At 40.6% G+C, this 24,368-nt stretch overlaps 1 protein-coding gene across 1 annotated transcript in view; it reads left to right on the top strand.

Moving 5' to 3' along the window:
• Positions 1–2,663, top strand: part of nxph1 (neurexophilin 1) — a 59,807-nt gene extending 57,144 nt beyond the window's left edge. Inside the window, exon 2 of the mRNA XM_038724086.1 lies at positions 706–2,663. Within this exon, the coding sequence (XP_038580014.1) occupies positions 706–1,461 (756 nt within the window). The 3' untranslated portion in view covers positions 1,462–2,663. The remainder of the gene's footprint in view (positions 1–705) is intronic.
• Positions 2,664–24,368: the final 21,705 nt, after the last annotated feature.

Genomic DNA, 24,368 nt, shown 5'->3' with positions numbered 1-24,368 from the left:
GCGCTAATCATTGGGTAATACAGCTGCTACAGTTAAGCCTATGCAAATATTTATTTACATATTTTAGATTCTTATTTGAGTATATGCTTGCCTGTTCACAAAGTTTTGCATATCTGCTGCCCTGATGTTCAACAACTAAGAGACTCTAGTTTACGCTAGCAGTTTATTGGAATAATAATTGAAACTGAATACTCTCTTCATTTCACCTATAATTAGTACCAAGATTTTTCCTGAAAACCCATACCATAGAGTTACCAAAGAAAACTGCTAGCTAGAAAAAATAGATGTTACCAATGCAGATTTTCCAAATGTTTTATGACATTGATTCAGTTAGTTTTACCTCAAGTATACACACAAGATTTAGGAAGAAAGGGTTAAAGATGTAAGTTGCTACAGCCTAACAGTTTACACAGAGCAGCTGGACAGTCAAGGTGATATGTAGCCAACCAACCCCCAATTGTCACAATTTTAATATGTAACAGTTAAATTTGCAGTTTTGCAAATTACAGATGTTTTATTTAAAGGAAAAAGGAGGAATTTCAAAATACAAATATTGAATTGATGAGAATAGAGAACAAAGGACAACATATTTATGATTGGCTCTTTTGGGAGCCCACCATTGGCTGTAGGGCCATAAGAAGCCTTAAATTGGCTGTGTGTTTTACATCACTCGGGCTAACAGATGTTTTTTTCTCCTTTCCCCAGGTTACTAGTGCCCATGCCTCAAAGTCAGAAATTGTTAAGTCAGGAAGCCCCAAATCCACACTAAAGCATATATGGACAGAAAGCAGCAAGGATATGTCCATCAGTAGGCTGCTGTCACAGACTCTACATGGCAAAGAGAACAGCACAGCATTAGACCTTCGCTATGACACTCCAGAGCCCTACTCTGAGCAGGACCTGTGGGACTGGCTGAGGAACTCCACAGACTTGCAGGACTCGCGGCCGCGGGCTAAACGGCGGCCAATGGTCAAGACGGGGAAGTTCAAGAAGATGTTCGGCTGGGGGGACTTCCACTCTAACATCAAGACGGTCAAACTGAACCTGCTGATCACCGGGAAGATCGTGGATCATGGCAACGGCACCTTCAGTGTCTACTTCCGCCATAACTCCACAGGCCAGGGCAATGTGTCCGTCAGCTTGGTCCCTCCAACCAAGATAGTGGAGTTCGATGTGGCGGCACAGCAGTCCGTCATTGACGCCAAGGACTCAAAGTCCTTCAACTGCCGCATAGAGTACGAGAAGGTGGAAAAGGGTGCCAAGAACACACTCTGCAACTTCGACCCGTCCAAGACCTGCTACCAGGAGCAGACCCAGAGCCACGTGTCCTGGCTCTGTTCCAAACCTTTCAAAGTCATCTGCATCTTCATTTCCTTCTACAGTACCGACTACAAACTGGTGCAGAAAGTGTGCCCAGACTACAACTACCACAGTGACACTCCCTATTTCCCCTCTGGCTGACGTTCCCATATATGCACATACAGAAAAGTGGACGAGTAGAGCACAGACTGGGACTTCTTCCCATCCCAGAGAAATGTGTATGTTAGCTGTACTGTCCCTAAACCTGTCCATACCAGAGTGTCAGCCATCCCAACTGATTTTCCAATTTGATGTTGAATTTTGCAGAGAGAGCAGTTACGTTTAACTGTTAAAAAGTTAGTATTTAGGACTGTAATATGACCTGAAAAACTCTCATTAATTTGTTTATTATCAGTTAGAATCTTATTCCTGAATTATGTTTAGTCTGTTCTGGCCCTGTTGAACCATGTGTAGAAAGCATTGGCTTATTGGTCCTTTTGTTATGACTATTAAACCCTGCCTATTGTTTGCTTTTGGTTTATTTCAAACTTCTTGTTTCAAACTAGATGTTAATATGTTTTATTCTTTTCTGCATATTTCATATGTAATGCATTAACTCTCTGGACAAAAACATGTGGACATTTTGCCCCTGCTGTGCTATTTATGCTCTGCAGTTTATCCTGCATAACTGGAAAACAAAATGAACTAATTTAAAAAGAATAAAAAAATTAAATCCTCAGAGTTTTTACAAAAGGCAGCCGAAGAGGACAGTAAAGATTCATATGTGAATTTGATGCTTTTAGAAATGTGAGGTGGTCTTACCTATGTAGGGGTGAGCTGGAACTGAGCAGGCTTCTCCTTCAGATGGGTTTCAGGTGTCAGGAGAGAAAATGTGTAATCACGCTCAGATATTGCAACACTGTCAATCTTCAGCTGTCGTCAGAGCGTTCCTGCTAATGCAGCTTGATGTTGAGTTTGTTGGGTGATTGGTTCATTCATGACTGATTACATGACTGATTGATCGGTGGGTCTATCGTGGGGGATGGGGCTTGCTCATTGTCACTCAATATATCAAATGTAATGTATTGAATTCTATATCTTAGAGCCTAATTTGTATGAATGGTTTGTATTGTACATAGTTTATCCCAACTGCGATGCTTCTGTACATGCCCCACATGAGCTGTGTGTTTGCCCCCTACCTGCTAAGTCCTCTTGTTCACTCCATTTATGCTTGTTCTTACCACAAATAAAGAAACAAATAAAATGATGTTGCTGCCCTAGATGTGAATTTCATGAAAACAGCAATCCTGTACAGAAGCTGTAAAACTGACTAAATATATTAAAAGTATTCATTGAAAGTTTCTTTATGGGGTGGGTGGGGGGGGGGGGTTAAGGGTTGGAGGTGTACATATGAATTAAAGAACACAGTAAATTTTATCAACTGAATGTTGGTGAGTGTGAGTTCTTTCTCTGAGCCATGCTGTAATGCCATGACGGCCAACATCAAGTGAGCCAAGGAGACAATAGTTTGAGACAAATCTAGCACTGACAACCAGGAGACTTAATCAAACTCATCCTGATGTGTCAGTGCCACAAAGCCATGACTCAGTGAACTTCTGAAGTCAACTGAGCTAAGGTAAGAAAGTTAGATAAATTTGCAAAGGAATAAGACAAGAAACCATAGTCAGACCAGCCATTGGGACCATCGGGTTAGTCTGCCTAAACAAGAGCGAGAGAAATGCATATGCTCACTTTGGCTTTGTTCCAGACAGATTTTGGAAAGTCTGAACAACAAAAAATCACATGACACACAACAACAATGTAACATCCAGAGCAGGTGAACAGAATCCATGTTGCGCACTGTCAAGTCGTGTTGCTCCACTGTCACTGAGTGTGTCTGGTGTGCCTGAAGAGGACTTTGACGGTTGTTTCGAGAGCAAGAGGATGGATCTCCATTTTTTGTACTTCCGTGTTGGAAAGTCGCTTCACCAGCATAGGTAGCTACTGACGCCTACGTCGTAACGACAGCAACCCACGCATTGATAGGTTGGTGATGTCTGGACACATAAATCATAATTGTACATTCTACTGGAGTGTTATGACCCAGATTGTATTTCCATGCGCACAATGAACACAGATGAATCAAATCTTAATCTGGTACATGATAAATTTCTTGGGAGTCACTGGGGTATCGAGAAAATATACCAGTTTGTACCACTGCATTTTGCAACATTTCTTTTAGAGGGATGTTGCCTGCTTTTGTAAGTCTTGTCATATATATCAGATAGATAGGAATCCAGTCCATAAGTGTATTATCCATCAAGACATGAAACATCCATTACAACATACAAAATCTGGTAATAAGTGTTTGTTGGCCCATTTCCCAGAGGCGTTTCCTCTGCAAAAGATTCCAACTCCTGTTGTTGTAAAAGCTCTGACAAAGTTCTTTTGATTGTTTGACTTTCCAGAAGTTGTAGAAATGGACCAGGGTTCAAACTTTTTATGTCATGCATATTGCTCAAGTGTTGAAGCAACTCAAAATTAAACACTGCCATTCCAGTGCATACAACTGTTAGAGTCAGGGCGCTTTCACCAAACATTAAAATCTATTTTACACACCTATTGCCTGGAGTTTGAAAAGGACAGAGAGGAGGAGATTCTCGTGCAAATGTTTGCTATGACAGAGGTGGTCCAGAAAAGTCCATCAGAGTTAGTATTTGCACATACAGTTTGTGGTCTCTGGAAGCTCCTGAATCAAAAGTAGGTTGTTTTATTTCTTCTAGGCTGGATGCAATTTCTTATTATCAGGCTGTCCAAATGAATCCCTTAAGACTCTCCAGCTGATCCAAAATGCTGTGGCATGTGTAATGACAAGAACCAAGAAAAGAGATCATATCTCTTTTTAGCTTCTCTGCACTGGCTCCCTGTAAAATCCAGAATAGGATTTAAAATCATTCTTCTCACCTACAAAGCTCTTAATGGTCAGGCACCATCTTATCTTAAAGAGCTCATAGTACCTTACTACCCCACCAGAGCACTGCGCTCCCAGAATGCAGGGTTATTTGTGGTTCCTAGAGTCTCCAAAAGTAGAATGGGAGCCAGAGACTTCACCTATCAAGCTCCTCTCCTGTGGAACCAGGACCCAGTTTGGATGTGGGAGGCAGACATCCATTTTACTAACTCGACTTCTGCCCTCTCCCATAGTTTTGTTCTTTCTTGTCCCTTTCTTCTCTCCTTCTGTTGCTTTCTGCAGGCGTTTCTGGCTCACGAGCAATGGTGTCTGAATCTGTGGTTGCTGCCTCATTATTATTATAAGTCCTATTATTATCATTAATATTGCAATCATTAGTAGTACTATTATTCATTTTTACTGATGCCTATTGATACCACATTTACTGTTGTTTTTCTTTGTTCATAATATTACAAAGAGTACAGTCTTGACCTGCTCTATGAAAAGTGAGATAACTTATGTTGTTTTGTTTTTTTTAATTAACCTCTCCCGCCCAGCAACCTGGTTTACAGTGTGAGGAGCTGGATACCATGTTGTGCCAGAGAGATTTTACTTTAACAAGAAAGTTTTAATATACTCCTTTTTCTTCTTTATTATTTATTTATTTATGTATTAATTTGTCACCGGCTGGACAGGCGGGCAGAAATGGTGACAAACACCACAGAAACAGACACCACAGAGAAAGGACAACACCTGCAAGAGAACAGAGAATGGGGGCTTGGGCAGAAATAAACATGAGACAATCAGCCAAACAACAGCAATAAACAGCAGACGTAAAAAAAACAACTAAGGGACAACGAAAAAGTCAAGCAAAATAATTAAACAACACAGCACAGCCATGAGAAGGAAATTCTTATTGACATGCATAAAGAATAATGCAACTACCTGTTAACAACTGTGGAGAACCTAAATTTGTTTGTGTATGTATATGTGTGGATGTATGTGTATATATAAGCCTGTCACGGGTTGTTAGTAAGAGTGGGACGCCGCAAGCGCCAGTGGCAGGCAGGCAAAGAATCCCTACAGCCAGGGCGACCTGCAACCCTTCCGGAGCTCAAAGAACTCGAGGCAACATGTCCCGGGGACAGCCACACCCTTCCTCAAGGGAGAACAGCAGAGAGCCGCACCAGGGAGCACCAACAACCAGGAAGCAAGAGAACCAGGGGCGAGAGCCCAGCCCATCGAGAGGCCCCCGGGCCCTGCAAACCCAAGACCAGAGGCCGCAGAACAGACAACCAGATCATCAAGATACACTTCACAGAATGGCAGAACAGAGAGAACAATCATCAAACTCTAAAAAGTGGCCGGCGCATTACGCAAAGCCCACAACAGCATATAGAAGAAAGTCATCTGCCATGACAAACGCAGAGATCTTATGCTCAGTCAACAGTACTTCTAGCTTTGGAATACAGTAAGTCTGTCTCTCCCAACACGATCCACATGATCCTCCTTCTGTGAGGAGGATAACAGTTTACCCCGTCCACTTGTTGATAATCATGCTGTACCACATACACCATTTGCTCCTGTTTGTGTTGATTAATCAATCTACTAGTTAAAGGCAGTGGTAAAAAAGAAAAATCTTAAATATTTAATTAAAAGCAATGGTAAAAAATTTAATTAAAAAAAATGTAAAAGAACGACAGCAGAAGAAAGACAGTTTCAGCAGACCTGCAGTTATCTGGGAGTTTGTTCCAGATATACAGAGCATAATAACTGAGCGCTGCTTCTCCTTGTTTAGTTTTGACTCTGGGGACAGAAAGCAGACCTGCCCCAGATTACCTGAGAGGCACGTGCATTTTTAGTGTTTTTGGTGATGATGTCAGAGAAGGACGGCCTTGCATTTCTCAGTTTTAAATTATAAATGTGAAGTCTCTCTTTATAGACGTCATAATGAACCTGGAGATTTGTTTTCCGCCACCTGCATTCAGCTTTTCGACACTCTCATTTTTTAGTTCTAACCAGAGTGGCATTTCTCCATGGAGATCTTCTCTTACTAGAGACTCTGGTCTCTGCGGTCCCACAGAAAATAAAAGTTTTTGATGAAATGCACTGAATGGACAGTATATGCAGTTGAGAGCCACGTGTTCAATGCCATCAATCTGCTGAATCTCTCAGATCCTCTTCGGATTGGCGGTATAGGGCCACTGATATACATCTCAGAATTCAAAGAGCTGACTGTGTTCAACAGATTATTAAAGTCCTCTTTCAACACTTCAGACTGTTGCTTCACAACATCATTGGCCCCGATGTGCAGTATGATGTTTTTCACAGTCGGATGTTCAGCCACAATATGCAGGATTCTTTCTGCCAAGTCAGACACCGTATCCTTCTGAAAGCAGAGTATTTTACTGCACATGCTTCTTGCATCATTTACTCAGTCCTTACCCTTCTGTGTGAGGACGGGAGGTTATCCAGGTCATCAGACGGAGATCCAGGGTCCTGCAATAGTGGTGAAAATCTGTTCTGCTGTTGCACACTCAGTTGTTGGGGAGGTTTGTTGCTAACTCTCCCTTTCGCAGCTATCCACGGCTGTGTCCTACTAAGAACAGGGGTTGAAGAGGCGCTCTGCCTGGATGATAATGCAGGCCAGCCAGTCGCATCACAAGTCTCAGGGCGCTGGATTCTGCCTGCTACTCGTCCTCCCTGGTTCCAGGGAGGACTCCCACTTTCAGATATATTACCCAGTACACAGGCCTCCTGCTTCTTGGTAGTCTTGTTGGTGCTAATTAGCCATGTGTTAGCATGCTCTTGTCCACGGTTTTGGCTCCATGGTAAAGTGGTGTCATTCCCACATAGTCCATTCACTTCCACATTCACTTCTAACCTGTGGATCTTGGTTTCCAGTGCTGCAATTTTCTGTAGAAGTTTGTAGAAGTCGTCCGTGGAGAAGGGGGGCATCTTGTTGCTAATTTGCATTAGCTATAACTCCAGTCACTGCACTATAGGCTAGTGCTATTGATCGTGTAGCACGAAGATCATAAAAGCTTTTAAAGTATGGCAAGAGCCTACCGACAGTCCCAGTGATTTAAAAGTAACCAAGAGCTGCTGATTTCTAGCAGAAAAAAAGAGAGTTTAAGCAAAAGAATGCAAGCAGAGGCAAGAGCAAGCAGCAAAGCGTCTGCACTGTAAGAAAGCAGGAAGACATCAATATTGTGTCTCAACAAATGTTTCTGAGACGGAACATCAGCAAACAGTGTTTTATTGGATTCAATTAACTCAACCAAGTCCGAGCACTGTGGCTTGGCAAAATGAGATTTTGCAAGATCCCAGAGTTTGACAACTTTCCTTGGGTCGAGGCCACATACAAAAACCCGTGACTCACTTCAGCACTGGACAACTCCCCAGAGGTCATAGCAGCCTCACCTGCCCTAGAACTGGACTCGATATCCAGCTGTGCATGTAAGTGCAAGTAAGATTTTAACATATTAATATTACAGAGATGAGTTCTGCAGCGAAAATCTCCTGGTCCTAATAAAGCCGACTGTATAGCTGTAGGTGAGACCTGGTAATCAGTAGCAACACTCTCTCTCTCTCCTAGCGTCTGTCCCGCGTCGGTGCTGGGTCCGCTTTTCAGCAACTAGCTCTCCATTTCTTCCGGTCCAGGGCATCTTCGGGGGTGACATTGGCATTTTTCATAACTTCCTTTATCCGGTCCATCCACCGCTTCTTCGGCTGGCCGTATGGTCCCTTTCCCTCCGGGTTCAGGTGCACCGCTCTCCTTGCCACCGATTCTTCTTCACTGCAGACTGCATGGCCATACCAAGACGTGCTTCCCTCATCTTTTCCTGACATCTTCATTCATCACTTGATCCCACCGGGTCAGTCCTAGCGTCCACCTGAGCATACGCATTTCCATTACATGAAGGGCCTGTTCATGCCTGGTGGTTGCTGGCCGACATTCTGCGCCATATCGGGCAACTGGGCAGATGACTGTCTTGTAGATCTTCGTCTTGAGGTGTCTTGGCATGCGTTGGTCACAGAGTGCGCCAGTGACCCGGCACCACTTCATCCAGGTGGCATTGACTCTCGATCGTGCGTCTGGTAGGCTTTCGCTGTCAGCCAAGATTGTGGAACCGAGGTACTTGAATTGGGTGGCCTTCTTCAGGTCTCTGCCATCGATCCTGATGGTTCCGTCGGTCTGAGGGCCACTCTCCATGTATTCCGTCTTGTCAAGGTTGACTTGCCCATCGGCACACTTGTTGTGCAGCACTTGGCCAATGGGTTGGGTCGATTGGTGACATGAGCTGGCAATCATTTTCTCCCCTTTCGGCCGCTCATGAAGGTCACAGTAGTGTTCCACCCTAGCCTTGGCCACTGTCCGTTTCACAGCCGACTTGAGTGTCCGACATTGTTGGAGGTCGGTGGCAAGGTGCCATGTCTTGTATGCCAGCTTCCTGGCCTTGAACCGCCACCATGGCTTCGTCGAGCTAGGGATGCTCGGGGCTGCATCATGGATACGGGAGGTGATATCGCCCCAAAGCTCTTCAGTTTGCTGATCGAGATTGATGTTAACTGAGCCAAGGGCTGCCGAGAGTTGTTGTTTGTGTTCAGGTAGTTTCCACCATACATCAACCAACACATCAGTAGCAACACAAAAACTTTAAAACCTGGAATTAATTCTTTACTTTTAGAATATTTATCAAACCATTACTTCATTTTGGCCTGCACTGCCTCAAGATTATCCCTAGCTATATCACAAGCACAGTGTAGTTTGACTCTAGTTATTCACATAGTCCAACATGTCTGGTTCCGCACTTTAACACTACCATTTTCCCTCTAAAAACTGACAACAACAAAGGCCAAGTGGCCTTGTCACTAAAATGATGAAATGATGAAAATGATCACTAATGGTTTGTTGAATCGCTTTGTTCCTGTGTGCAGTAATACACTGAATAGCAACAAAGTAGTTTTCATTTCTCAAGAGGCTTGACAGGAGAATTAGGCAGCATCGAGAGAATAATTTACTGTATTGTGTACTATGTTGTGGATAGTTACAATATCTCATCCATGCATGTTGTTCTTTTATCATTTTGGCCCTGAGTGCTTAAGCTTATTTTGTTCTGAACAGTTTCTGGTCGGCTGCAAATATGTGCACTGATTTCACAACCTTATTGCATAGTGTTTTTTATAATGATGCTGTGGTGTCCAAACAATAATGCTGCGATGATGTGTTGAGAGGAAACCCGCTTGACACTGTTCTTGATCATAAAAGTTTATTAAATCATGGAGTCAGCATCAATTACAAGCTCTGCAGCAGCTTGGAGAGTGACCCAGCCCGATGGCCACTCTGTCTCTCTGTACATCAATCATAGCTTATATAGGACATGTTTAGGTATCTGTTAGGTACCAGAGAAGGATGTAAGTCTGCAAAATAAAGCTCAAACCCATAGAAGGGTACAGTACTATTCTGAGGTAACAAAACAAGGGGTTAGAAGTCAAATTCTATAGAAGGGTTCAGTCCCTACATAACCACCAATCACTGCTCTCCCTGTAGAAGGTCACTGACCCTCTGTCCTGCTGCTACAGTGCTATTTTGAACTGTTATGAGTCAAATGCACAAATATTGGATACCACAATGCTATGTATTATTGCTGCTATCTGTATTTTATGTAAGGTGACCTTGAGTGTCATGAAAGGCACCATCAAATAAAATGTTTTATTATTTTAGTTTGCAAAAACTCTATGACAGTTAGGGGTTCTGTACTAATATTGTGTTTGGGGTGCCTTAAGTGTTTATTAATGCAAAAATATAATCCGTTTTTAACTCTTCCAACATTTTAAAAATTAAAATGTTTTACAATATCTATACAGTGCAACTGTGGTGTGGTTAAGATTAGGAAAATATGATGGCTATTGAAAATAAGCTATGTTTAAGATGCAGTTAGGGTTAGGCCACTAAAATGGTGGTAAAGGTTTGGTTATGGTTGAAAAACCAAACAATAAATATGAGGTCAGCAAAGGGGTGCACACCTCCGCACCCTCAGATTTGGCCTTGCTACATAATGGACACTTTTTCCTTGATTGGCACAGAACATTAGCAATTGGATGTAAATTGTGTGCTATAGAATCATACTATTGTGGGGATACTGGGCTGGAATTTACTACTTGAGTAATGTCAAAAAATTCCTCCTGTAAAACCACAGTTGTATCACTGTATATTCAAAGTTATTTATTAAGACTGAGAGTTTACATAAAATTTCCACCTACGGAAGCGGGCAAGTGGGTGCTGCATAAAATACTGAAAATAATATAACCAAAGGAGATCTCTAAAAATGAGATTATTAACTAACAAAACAATATTAAGCCGCATCCACATTGCAAAAGGTGGGGGCTACATGACCAGTCTCTATAATACATGATAGACTAACCTAAAATATACACATTCATATTTAACTCATATTTAAAAGGCTTTTCAATCAGTCTCTATAGGATGATATTGGCATACAAAAGTTTCTCCGCATCGCCACAGCAACCATAAAAGCCGCCTATAAACCAGTCAGAGGTATCTCCTACGGATGGTGATGTCATTTTCCTAGAGAGCTGATTGGTCAGGAGGAGGTATTTTTAAAGGGTTGCTCTCTTATCTGGAACATACAAGAAGGTCCAACTGCAGACCTCCTCTGTCAGGCCAGTCAGGACAGGAAATACACACAAAAACTACAAAATGAAAGCGTGAAAAATTATAAAGTTTAATCACGTAGACATAGAGTTTTTGTCGTTGATTTATATTTAATTATTTAGTCAGCATTGTAACGGGAAACTAGCAGGCTAATTCCTTAAATATAACATATTGATATGAGCCTATTCTACCTAGCACTTAATGTGCCAATGAAGCACCAAAGCCCACTGTTTATACACTGTATATACTGTATACCGCTTCAATCATTCAACTAGTAACAGTATCTTTTTTTTACAGGCACTATTTATTTATTCTGTCAAAATATGACATGACATAATTCCGTCCATACAGCTAGCCACATCCATTCACAGAAAAACATTCGTTGTTGAGTGTAACTTAGCCACTTCTCCTAAAAGAAACACACACACACTTTTCATTCATAATTTACCTTTGAAGAGTAATATACTATGGCATTTTACTACAATCAGCTGAATTTAATAGGAAAAACGGACAACTGTGGAAACTGGACTACAATTTGAGCTTCGTGAGAGTCTGTAATATAACAGATGTTACCGGCGGGGATTAATAAATAAATAATAGAAGCCTGGACAGAGACTTCATTGCTCATTACGTGATCAACACTTTCTCTCACACACAGCAGCACACTTGCCCCAGATGTGTGTGATACTGCAACAAAGTTTTAAAAGCCTGAAATAAACCAACTAAGACTACTGCTCAAGGAGAGACCGCAAACGCGCCCTTTATGGTGTCATATTTATTATTATTAATCATGTCATAATGACATTCATGTGGGGCGCAACATAGTTCTTTTGGAAAACATGTTTATTTTAGTGTGTTTATCTTATTAATATAATGTACATTTGTGATTAAAAATAATGGTTGTTGGTAAATGAATTACTGATCCCCACAGATGCATGATTAAGAGCTCAGACCTTAACTAGAACCCTGCTGGACTATGTGGACTATCAAACTGTACAATCCGTAAAAAATGAACACACATGCAATACAACATGTATACTTGAAAAATGAATGGAGACACAATAGCCTACTGTAATAATACTTTGACTTTATTCACTGTACACACAGATATTACACAGTTAGAAAAGGAGTTGGCAGCAGTGACTGATTTGCATTATCCAAAACATTTTTAAAAAGTCTGAATGCATCGCATGTTGCATCAAAATATGTACCACTATCAATATTTGTACATCTAAATCACGCAAATTAGCTATATGCCATCAGTGGCTGTGGTGAGGAGTAGTATCTTTATGTGGATAACTTTAAATAACTGTGTGTGTTAAATATCTCACTGCTCCAAAACAGCTGATTCAAACTATCAACTCGTTATGAATCCTGAAGCTGCTTCAATCAGCTGTGTTGATGCAGGGAGAGATTTAATCATGCAAGACAGGGGGTAACTTTCTCCAGGAGAGGGTTGGGAAACACTGTCGTAGTACATAAACTTCAATTCAACTAAGATCAACTCATACAGCCAGCAAAGTCTTTGCACGCTGTTTAACGTTAAGTGTGAAAAGCTACCCCGAACGGTCTAAACGTGCTGAAAACCCAGGCTTTACTCTGACGTTATCTGGATAAGCTCAACTCCCGCTCGTGGCACAGGCCCCTGGTCATAAAGTAAGTAAACAATCTAAACTGAGAAGATGCTATAGGTCAAATTTTCAAGACACCACATTGTGACTCAATCTGTGAACAATCACCTGGAGTTCACTACTTCTGTCTGTTTAACAGAATGTTTTTCCTATTCTACAGATTCACATCTACAGTACAGACACTGAAGAAACTTAGTAACAATTAATTATGTTGGTAAAATCCTGACTTCCATACTCTTACAGATAAAAATAACTATGGTTTGTCACAACTTGGCTTTTATTTTTGTAGCTTTAGTAATACTTTCCATTGATTATGTTATCGTAATGGATCTGACTGATGGCCAGCGCTAAGAAGATAAAACTTTTGGAATAAAGCACAGTTTTCCTTGAAAGCTCTACATACTTTCGAAAAATGTTTTTCACTGAGGTCTTATAGACAGCTCTAATCATTGAGACAGCTTGGGAATCATTCAGTTTTAAATGAACACAAAGAACAAAACTGAGAGCTGCAAACAAATGCTGCAAACACTCAGGACTCAGAAGTGCTGAAGAATTTTAGAAAAAGACAACACAACACCTGAACGCCGTCAGTATATGACAGTTATCCAGACTCAGCACCATTCAGACACAGTTTTGTCAGTATTAAAATGTAGGGATGACTCATTTTCAGCGTTAAATAGTCTGTCCTAGATTTTACACTTCAATACACATTATTTAGATAATCTTTGCACTTCCTCGTGCTACATTATATGACAATGCTTTTCAACTGTGCAATGAACAAGTTATCTTCACTGGCATAATTTATTTCACTTCTACTAAATTAGGGTTTTTTAGAGGCTGAAGAAAGGAATTCTTACGTACTTGGTATGTATTATGACAAATTGGGCAGACTCCATAATTCTCATGTGTATAGTGTACAAACAGAGTGTATGCAAACAAGCGTTACATTAGCTCATAACACACAAGCTGCATGCCTGACTATAATTACTTCTTGGTTCTTTTTCTGATTTCGCACCATGTGTGATCGAGCAGATTTCCTAATAATCAGGCGTGCCAGAAAGCTGGACGTATAGAGGTGAACTTGTATTTCAGTCCCTGGGAGATGTGGAGATTGGGATGCGAGACTGATAGCGTCTGTTCTGGGACTTCACAGTGGCACCTGCCATCGAATCCTCCAACTCTGCAGTTAGGATCAGCAGTCGGCTTTAAACAGATTAGGGGGCTCTGGGGGAGGGAAATCCGCTGTCTTTAGCTGGCTCACAACTTATCAGTAATTAAAGTGGATGCCAGGTTTGTGTGTTCATTGGCGGTCCATAGAGTGCTTTTATAGCTGTCCTCATTAAGGGTCTGCCTCCAAAAGTTTGCCCTCAATGCGCACTTTTAACAAGCCAGTAGGGTTTTCATAGTAAATGGCTAAATATCATCAGTATAGGAGCAGACACATAACAAGATTCCTGTTAATTTTAAATGTAATGAATGTAATTCTAAGTGTTATTGTACTTTTATTTGACCTTACAACAATGCCATAAAGGACATGATTTGATTTCTCTGCAGGCCCATAGGGGGTTGTCTTTTTTTACATGGATATTGATAAATTATGTAAAACTAAATAAAGCTTAAGGACAGAAAACACCTTGAGAAAATGAATGACATGATGTATAAACTGGCTCATGCAAGTGGCAGAGTGGTTGTTAGAGACCAAATGTACTATGATAAAAATACATGGCCAACTAACTAACAATTCTATGGACACATTCAAAATAGAGACTGATTATGTTTTTATTCCCAAATCTGAAGTTGTTGGCAAAAAATGATCTTACTACACATGTAATGTATGCTCTCCAAACCTTAAATATCGGCAGACAGAGTGTTGATGCTGGACAACCCTACAAAACCCCTAATTAAGTTTAGTGAATATCCTTTCATGTTCATTGCCAAAGTTTTATTTTTCTTTGTTAATTTATACTCTCCCTGGATCTACTGAATGGCAACTACAGGATGATTAAGGTTAGGGAAAGATAGTGGTTTATAAACTATGGTTATGGCAGGTTTAAAGAATATTTCCAGTTTATTTCAACCTGCCATTTTTACTATAAATGTGGCTATTGTGGCTGTATGGTCTGTGCTAACATTCCATTCACCTCCTCCGTTGTAGAGATTCAGAGAAACAAGGCATTTGTCACGACATCCCAGCTTTGACTAGGTCAGAAGGACCTGTGTGTGGATGTTTGTGTTTTTTTTACTTTCTATTTTTGAGTGTGAGGCTGGCTGGTGTGTTTTGGTTTTTCTGTCGCTCTACCTCTCTCTCTCTCTCTCTTCCTTGCTGCTCTACCTATTTACTACCTTGGCAGGCTGGCAGGAGGCGTGACATGTGGTGACGCGTGGGTCTGGTTCACATACCCGTCTGGCAGACCGATTGGCGCACCGGAATCTCATGATGCCTGTCCGTGCTGTTTGATAAGTCCAGCAGCTTCTCTTCAAGCCAGCCACACTACAGTCCCTGTTCCTACCTTGCCCTGTGTGTGTTCTAACTGCTGTTCAATAAACTGTTTGAACGATCTCCTGTCGTAAGTCTGCTTCTGGGTTCTGTTAAAACAATATGTGAAAGCCTTGCTCAAACCAACAACTTTGACATGAGTTTTACATATCTTATCTTGTCTCTCAGTAATCGTAGAAACTAGCTACCTGGAATGGCCCTTATAACTGCTTAGGGATCTACACGCAGATCCAGGAGTACACAGATGAGCAGTTAAACTGGAGGGTAGAAGACAAAAAGACTGTCCAGAAAAACCTGCTCTCCACAGCTAACTGTGAAGGAAGACTTAGAAGATAGCTGTGTCCAAGGATGAGAGGGATCACAGCTGTGTAACTACAAATGTCTAGTGCTTATCAACATTGTTGTCCTGCAGACTTTGTTTCACATCCCCAAAATCAAGTGGGGAAAAAAGTTTGAGGCTGGCTTTACCTAATGCTCAGCTCTCCATATGGTAATCTTAAATGATTACAATATGTGTGACTCACCAGCAGAAAAGACTGCTATCTGAGAATACATTTCCCTGGGCCCATTATGGTCTGAAAATAGATATGGCTGCTGAGATGCTAGCATAGATTGATGTAAAATCCATAATTGACAAACATTGTTTTGCAGTGGAACGGGCAAACTTTCAAATAGTCTTCCGCATGAAGCTAGAATGCGCTACACACCCATCCACCAAGCCACCACTATCTGACGCTACTTCCTGCATCGGCATTAAATGTTGGTTTTGCACAGTAATTGCACACTGCAGAATCATCCAATATTAACACATTTTTGAGGGATACTCGACTGACTCTTCAAGATGCATAGATTCCTAGTTTGGACCAGAAATCAGATTGATAAGCGGTACATACTCTCTCATCAGGTCTCATCAGGTCTCATCAGGTCTCATCAGAGTTAAGCTTTGGTTGTCATTAAATTAAATACAATCACTGTACATTGGCTAAGGGAACACACTTTTATATGTACATACAGTATATGGTGTTGTGCAAGATACTCAGGAATTGTAATAACTACTTACTTTTTACATATTTCTCCTTAAAAAATAATATTACTTCACATATTTTTGGGTATTAAAAGTAAGTACTTACATTTTTGTTTACAGTATCCCCCCATCCTAAAAAGTGATGGACAGCCTGTTCCGCAGCTCATTTTAGAAATAAATCCACTTTATTAAAACAATAATTAACCTGAGCAGTCAACAACCACGGAGTATGTTTTTTACAAAACATTAACAACATTAGCGTTTCCGGACGCCACTGGTTGAAATAAAAAAAAAAAAAGCAATTGACTTTTTAACTAATGTTTTTCTGCATTTATAAGAGCAGTATTCAGTGTTTTTACAAAACAGAAAACGTGCATCACTTGCAGTATTGGCCGGAGTTTCTTTCTACAAGTTTTAGCTGATTTAGCAGATCCTTCAATAAATTAGATGTAGAATTGTTTGCGGTTGAAAGATTTTTGAAGTTGCACAATATTCTTTGCATCTTAGACTGTGACACAATAATGGCAATCCTGTTGAAAGAACACTTATATCCCTTGTTCTTCAGTCTTCCTTCAGCAGTTGACTTGAACAACACAAGGTCTGGCTTTTCGACTTGAACTGACCTTGACCTGCCGCGCAGTCGCGCATACACGTCAAGGACGACAAGACTAGTGGCGTTCAGGTAAGGCAGTAACGCAGCGTTACTAGTAATTATAATATTATTACTGTTTCGTAAATAATTGCTTATACTACTCGTCACTGGGAAAACTGAAAATATTATAGTAATGCGTTACTGCACAACACTGGTTACATATATATTACACCACATATTGCTGCTTTTTGAATTCATGGCATATTTGTGGATGGCATTTCATGTGTTTGTGAGACCTGTTTTAGTTTTTGGTTTTAGTCTAGTTATTTCCTCTAGTTATTCTCTTCTTGTGTCAGTAACTTCACATCCTACCTTTTTTGTGTTTCCTGCCAGTTTTGATGGTCTGGTTTCACGTGTCCCTCATTATCCTTCCCTAGTATATTTGATCTCTATTGCCTTAGTGCCATCTCATCTATGTCTCCTGTGTCAAGCTTTCCAGCCTTTTCCCTAGTGTTTAGTATTCCCAGTGCTTTTGGATCATTGTTTAGTTTTACCGGACTTGCCCGTTTATCGGATTTTGATTCTTGTCTGCTCCCTGTTGGATTTGTTTGCCTGTTTGGACTGCTTTCTCTGGACTTGACCTTTGCCTGCCTCATCATCCCTGTAAGCCTTTTGTTCATTGACTTTTGCAATTAAATAACTGTACTGCACCAGCTCTGCCTATTCCTCGTGTTGCTGGTTACCCTGCTTGCACAAACTTTGACGGTACTTATCTAAAACCAGTCTGCACTGCCTAATCCTCCTTAATGGGGAAATCAACAGTATTGTCAGATAGCACTAGAATGGTGTCTCTGGACCCTATTCGCAGTACATTATAGTGTCTCCACTACAACATAATTACCTTGGAGAACCTTAGTGATCTGGTACCTAAAGTGGTATGAGTGATGAATGGTCCCATTTAGAAAAACATGTCACTTACACTATCATTCAAGTTCAATTTTATTTATATAACCCAAAAGCACCGTACATTGGGTAAGTGACCATATTTATATATGTTCACAGTATATGGTGTTAGGCAAGTTACTCAGGAATTGTAATAAGTTACTTTTTAGTTATTTCTCCTTAAAAAACAATATTACTTTACTTGTTACAGGGTATTAAATATAACAGAGGTAACCCCCCCCCCTTGTGTTTGTGTTTGCTCCTGTGATCTCTTCAGGTGGTAATTAAGTGATTGTCTTGCACCTGTGCAGTTAGGTCGTGCAGCTTTTTGTGAGGATGAGGAGTGAGGATAACCATACAGTGGCACATGGCCTTCATTTGGCAAAAATAGAGGACTTCATCCAGACAGAGGGATCACCAACCGTCCGCAACGCACCAGGTCACGACCTCCTTTCTCTCTCTCCCTGTACGTTCCAGCACCTGCTCCCTCTCCGGCGGTAGACCTACAATGAGTTGTGTTGCCAGCAAAACCGGCGCCCGGGACGCATAGTGGTCGTTCCCTCTCTCTGGATGAAGTCGGACTCTCCTAATCCATGTGTTCCTGCAGCTGGAGGATCTCTGCAGCACTGCGCAACTTTCTAAATTCTTCCATTTCAGAAAATAAAGGTCAGGTCGAAACAGTGTAGAGAAGCTGAACAAACATTTTATTCCGTGTATGATTCATTAATAAGAAGCTTGCCTAATTAACTAATAACAGTTCACTGTGTTTGCTGTGTACCATTGGATGTACTGACAACTATCACTGAATTAATTTGATACTGAAGAAATGTTAAAAACGGGGGTTACGTACTGTAACCCGGATTCTATGAGTATAGGCGCAGCCCTCTAAGTTGAGGGCCTCACTGGACCTTGGTTCTCAGTACTGAAGAAAAGGCATTTGGGAGACGAAGGCGAGGGTCGGCCAGCAGGAATGAAACCGGTTGCTAGATGTCATTAGCCGCAGCTAATGTGGTGTAACGTGGACACATGGGGTCTCCCTGGTCGGCTGATCCAGGGACAGACCGCATGTCGGCTACAGGTTAGCTTACCGTTAGCTACCTGTTAGCTCAACGTTAGCCTGATGGTAGTATCCTTGTAGCTTAACGGTCGCTTGCCTCAACGTGGGCAACATAGCAACATCGAGGCCGTTGTCACTGGAGGTCGGAACAGGGGAAGTGGGGAGTCGCTGGGGGATTCCTGCTTATCCAATTGAAACAGGCTGAGGGCTTTGTCAAGAGAGTGGGTGGACCGCCACCTCGTCCTCACCGGCAAAATGATCCGCCCAGTGCTGCTTCTCTTCGGGGGAGAGAAGGTCGCAGAGCGAGCAGCGTGAGTCAGGGGTGAGCGCTCAACTGGCGTGCTATGGTCCGAGGCGCACCCAGCATGGGGGATTGAAGTCCCCCGGCAGGACGAAGCCCATGTCATGGACACCACACACCCGCACTGATGTAGCGGTGTCCCGCCCCGCTCCAGCCGACTTGCTAGAAGACACCGCTCTTCTTTTCCAACAGGAAATCTTCTGCTCTTTAGACAGCTCAGTGCTGGGTCTCAGCGTTGTGTATATATACAAGGTGCGGACGTAGGAGAGGGCCACGCTGTTGGGTGGGCGTAGACTAAAATTCTCAGGGGGTAAACCCAATAGCGACAGCCTTAGAGGGCGAAGCCTATACAAAATACTGGGTCTAATATCATTGGTCGTAAAAAGTGGGTGGGTCTGACGCCCATGGACAGAGTTGACCATGAGGCTCCTCCTGCAACCATGCCACGATTTGATCCTTTCTCTCCAGAGATCCATGGATCCAGAGGTAATAGGCACCTATTTCAATTCATTTTACACAACAGCATTCATTTTAAACCGTTTCATCCTTCTGCCATGTGAGTCACCGTTTCTCATTTCTCCAGTTTATGTGCGTATGCATGCTTCAGAGTTTGCGTGGAGAACCGCACATTCTCCAGTCAAGTTAGATTTTTATAGATCACAACCTTTGCTTGGGAAGTGGCATACGCACGTGTCCAGCCCTATTTTGTGCATATGTTTATAAATGAGACCCCAGGTCAGTTCATCCAAAATCTGTCCAAATATTTCAATCTGAACCAAAGTGGTAGTCTCATAAAATGTTTTGTTATTTTTTTATTATTTATTTAAACACAGATATCCACAGAAGCATGGATAAAACATAAAAGCATGAATTACAGACAAAATCAGACAAGCACAAATAATATGACACGTAAAAATACATCAGCATGTGAGAACAGGAACATGTAAAAACAATCACAGAAGCACTACTGCAAATTATGACAACCTGTGCTTAATTTGTGCCAAAGCTAGCCGGAGTGCCGCTCCAGTACCTCTGAGTTTAAGCCTTTTGCCACTGCCCTTCTACACAAATAAAACCCAAGATTTCATCTAGCCTAATAGGCTAAATCTAATTGATCCCCTTATTACCTGTTTGAATTGGTAATAATGCTTTCTCTTCGCCCATATAACAATGTGCAGGTACGCCATCCATTGTAAATAGCCTGAATAATTATTTGATCATAAATTATTAATTAATTATTTTTGGCGGGCGGCACATTTCACACCCTCCAGTACCTCATAATTTTGTGTTCCAGGAACGCACTGCTCAGTAGGAAAAGGCCAATTTGAATGCTAAGATTACAGAAATATAACAGTGGTTTATCCTCTGTACCTAACTATGCAAGTAAGTAGACTTTGGATATAATCTGCCATGAAATAAAATATGATCCACTCTCTTACCAGTAATGTAATTTACCTTTTTGTAATTTGCCTAATCTGTAAGTCTGACAACATATCTTTTTTCGTCTGCTGGCTCAGGATATTTCATCCATATGACTTGAGCATCAGCAACTATAATTACAAATATATATTTAGTATTGAATATTCTAAACCCCTTCCTTTTAATTCAGCAGCACATATTATTCCATGTCAATATTACCCTGCACCATTTGTGTCCCACTCAGTTGTTTGATGAATGCCTGTGATAACTGCAGATCTGATATGCTGCCTGGCATTCTCTTGTTCATGATAAGGGGTCCTTCCCATGAGAAGACATATCTGTGAAATCAGGGCATCAGAACAATGAGTTTGGGATCCTGCCCACATTAAGCCATCTTTGCCAATCCAATCCTGACCTAAACTGTGCTTTTCCCTGAACAGAATTTCTGCTTTAATCAAAAGTGGAATGGAAAAAGGACCCTGCGTGCCTCTGGGATATTTTTCCATTAACCATTTTGACACATGACTGACTGTGGGGGATTATTGGTTTTTGAAGAACTATTAACAGCTGTACATTTGCATTTTAATACAGTTTTCCTTAACTTACTAATGCAATTTGCTTCTCAGCTTTGTTGCTACCTCATCCCTTCAGCAATTCAGACTCCCAGCGAAAAGCCCTCCAGCTTCAATCATTTTAATTGCCATGAAATATTAGTTTTCATTAATCATTTCTGAATCTTCACAATTAGACACTGGCCATTACAACTCATCTTCAAACTGTTGCTCATCGCTTCCTGCAAGGCTTTGGATGATCCACATGGAATTCTAAGTGGCAAGGAAAGGTTCATCTTGGGCCAAACAAGATGTTTACTTAATTAAAATGTTTTAACTCTAGGCTTCTCTTGTTGTTTTTAGAGAAACTGCTGAACAGTATTCCAGGACCTGAACATTGATTGAAGGAAACCTAAAGAAGGGCATTAAAAATTCACCAGTGTTAAACTAAACCAGAAATAACCAATATAATTACATAGGTATTAATACAATACTAAATCCAATGTCCTATTTCTACATTCCAACTCTGGCGAAAAGTGAAAAAGTTCCACTGGATTAGTAATTCAGATGTCTTAGAATTCTCAAAACTTTTAGACCTTCTCAACAGGGAGACAAACTATCTGTATATCTGTGTTTCCCTCTGCATCTGTCATTTTTCTCCTCAGCAGGAGCTTGTCTACCTTCTTTCTTTAGCAGAACACATTAGTCACTGAATATTACTTGACTGTGACTGAGCAAGAATATGGCGTGTGTGTATTTGCATGACATTTTCAAAGGGCAAAAGTAAACTGAAGGTGTGCATTTTATTTCTACTTTCTGGCATTTTGCAAAATTATAAGAAAGGGACATTTTGTACCAACAAATAATTTGAAAAAAATCTTGAAGCTGCAGATCACTTTCCATGGAAACATTTTTAAATAGCAGTGATACATTTTTTGGATAACTGAAACTGTTTCAGCTTCCAGAAATTCTGTCATGGGATCAAAGACCAGGCTACAGGCCTTCCAGGCCTATCATTGACCAATCTTGCTTGGAGAGGTAGGCTATATCAACCCACATGGCCAAGACCGGTCTGTGTCAGTTTGTAACGCAATGGGGATCCCCATATTATTAATTATTAAATAATAGTAAATAATCATGCATTTAAACCCAAATTCCCAACACTATCAACAAACCCTGAGTTTCTATCTGTCCGCTCCCTGTCCCCAGAGCAAGACAAGTATTACTATTATTATTATTACAAGCTGTTTCATTTCATCATTGATTCAGTCCGTGTCATCATCAAGTGCATATAAAAGTGCATTAGTGAGAGGATGTTTACAGAAACAAAATCTGATTGAATATTAGTTAGTTTCCCTGCCAGTCAGTCAGAACTGAAGAAGTCCTTTGGATGAGGGACGAAACATCTTCCAGTATCTTCAACCAAGTCCAGTTGCCCTTGATTTTAACCTTCGTTGGATAATATTAGTTTGTTACTCAGAACTACCCAAAGTTGCTGCTTTTATGAGCTGTCAGTCATTTCTTTGCCCTCATATTCAAATATTACACAGAATAAACCTCTGCATGCCCTTTATTAATGACAATAGTCTGTGTCTGTGTGCACACAAGACAGCTGTCAGTTTGTTCAGGCAGTTCCACTAAAATGTTTATTGCACATGTTTAATCTCAGTTTAAATTGTAAAAAAAAATGGTATGAATCCTAAGATCAGTGAATACAAGTGCACCTCAAAAAATTCAATTCAAATTTTTTGAGCTGCACCTGCACACTCTAGAAAATTATCTAGTTTTTTTCAACACACCTGTGTGTTTAAGAGAAAACGCATTTTCTGTAACTAGTAGGATGTGCGTGACAATTCATATTTTTACAAGAATTTAATATGGATTTGAAACCCAATGGCAAAGTTTGATGAATGCCCAGAATTACAGGTGCAGCTTAAAAAATTTGATTTATTTTTTCAAATAACTTTAGACACACCTGTAATTATGTCTGTCACTCATGATGTGATTGGCTGTACTGATAGAACATAATTCCTATAATATTTCTGAGTGAGCAGGATCGTGGCACAGCTGCAGAATGTATGTAGGGAGAAAATGTGTGTTTTTTTACACATCAGATTAAAGCTGTACGAATATATTTAAAATGTAATGTAGGCTACAGCCTAATACACTGTCAGATTCCACCACTGTATCATCCATTAAGGAAATGTAAGTCTGGGAAAGAATGAATTTATTATGGAACTTAAAGTTTATTCTATTCCACAGTATAAGAAAAAACTATTTTCTTTATTCTTCATAAGTAACGTTTTTTTTAACAATATATAACCGTTATTGGGATATATAGTCTGTATTTGATTGTTCAAAAGAATTTTTGGATCAGAATCTAAGATTCTGCAGGTTTGAGCAGTGCTTGAACATCACTTTGCACAGTGGAATCCTTTTCAGCAATTTTGGCTGATAAGACAAGATGGTTATTAAGTTCAAGTTTATTTGTCATATAGAATCATATTTCATATTCTAATCTTACAATCAACAAATGATCAACAATCTCCCTAGTGTTGAACACCTTTAAGTACCTAATATGTTTTGACATAATCATTATTAAACATAATACCATATAATGGGGGCACATCAGTTTGAATCATCTGAATTGATGTATTTTGACTAAAAAACTTTAGCAAACATATAACCCCCTCCCACTCTCATCCTCAAGTTCCATTAGACCTACATCAGTGAGTCTGAACAGACACAGAGATAAAGGTTACCCTCATATTTAATGATCTACATTTCCCAGGGGACACGAGAGCTTTCGAGGCAACTATAAGGGCCTCTCAAATTTTGTTTGTTATCCTAATTAAAAGTTTTTAACACTTTTTAATAATGATTTTGTCTGTAAGAGCACCGCCTCAGGGCCTTGGACAATGTCTGATGAAACATGTAGCATTTTAATCTAGGATAATTAATTACCTGCTGAAGTACACGCCCTTCTTTGCCACATCCCTTCCAGGTCTTATCTTTTTGACCTTTTCCTTTTTCCTGTTCTCCTTTATTTAAGCTCACTCCCTGCCATAATTACTGTAAACTGCTCCTCTTTATAAACTTTCTGGCTGAAGAGCACAGTACTAGCCGACGTATCGGGCTCTATTGACTGGGGGTTAATAGAGTCGAATGCAGGGCAGGTCACTTTCTCCACACATCAATATGACCTCAGGGGCCAGGCTTAAGTGTTTGGTAATAGGGGGGATTATACACATATGCTATGGAGATATTTAAAAAAGAATTTTTCCACACTTGCAGTGAAATACTATGAAGCTAAAGTTCATTATCTGCTGAGCTCGTAAAAGATAAATGATGATGCACTCTGCACTCACACTTACTATAAATCATAGGCATCATAGGTGAAATTTAACTTAAAAAATATAACATCAA

Source organism: Micropterus salmoides, unplaced genomic scaffold, assembly GCF_014851395.1.
Source record: "Micropterus salmoides isolate LMB-PRFRI ecotype aquatic unplaced genomic scaffold, ASM1485139v1 Ms_hic_scaffold_17, whole genome shotgun sequence".
NCBI lineage: Eukaryota > Metazoa > Chordata > Actinopteri > Centrarchiformes > Centrarchidae > Micropterus > Micropterus salmoides.
This window is presented reverse-complemented; position numbering and strand designations above follow the sequence as displayed.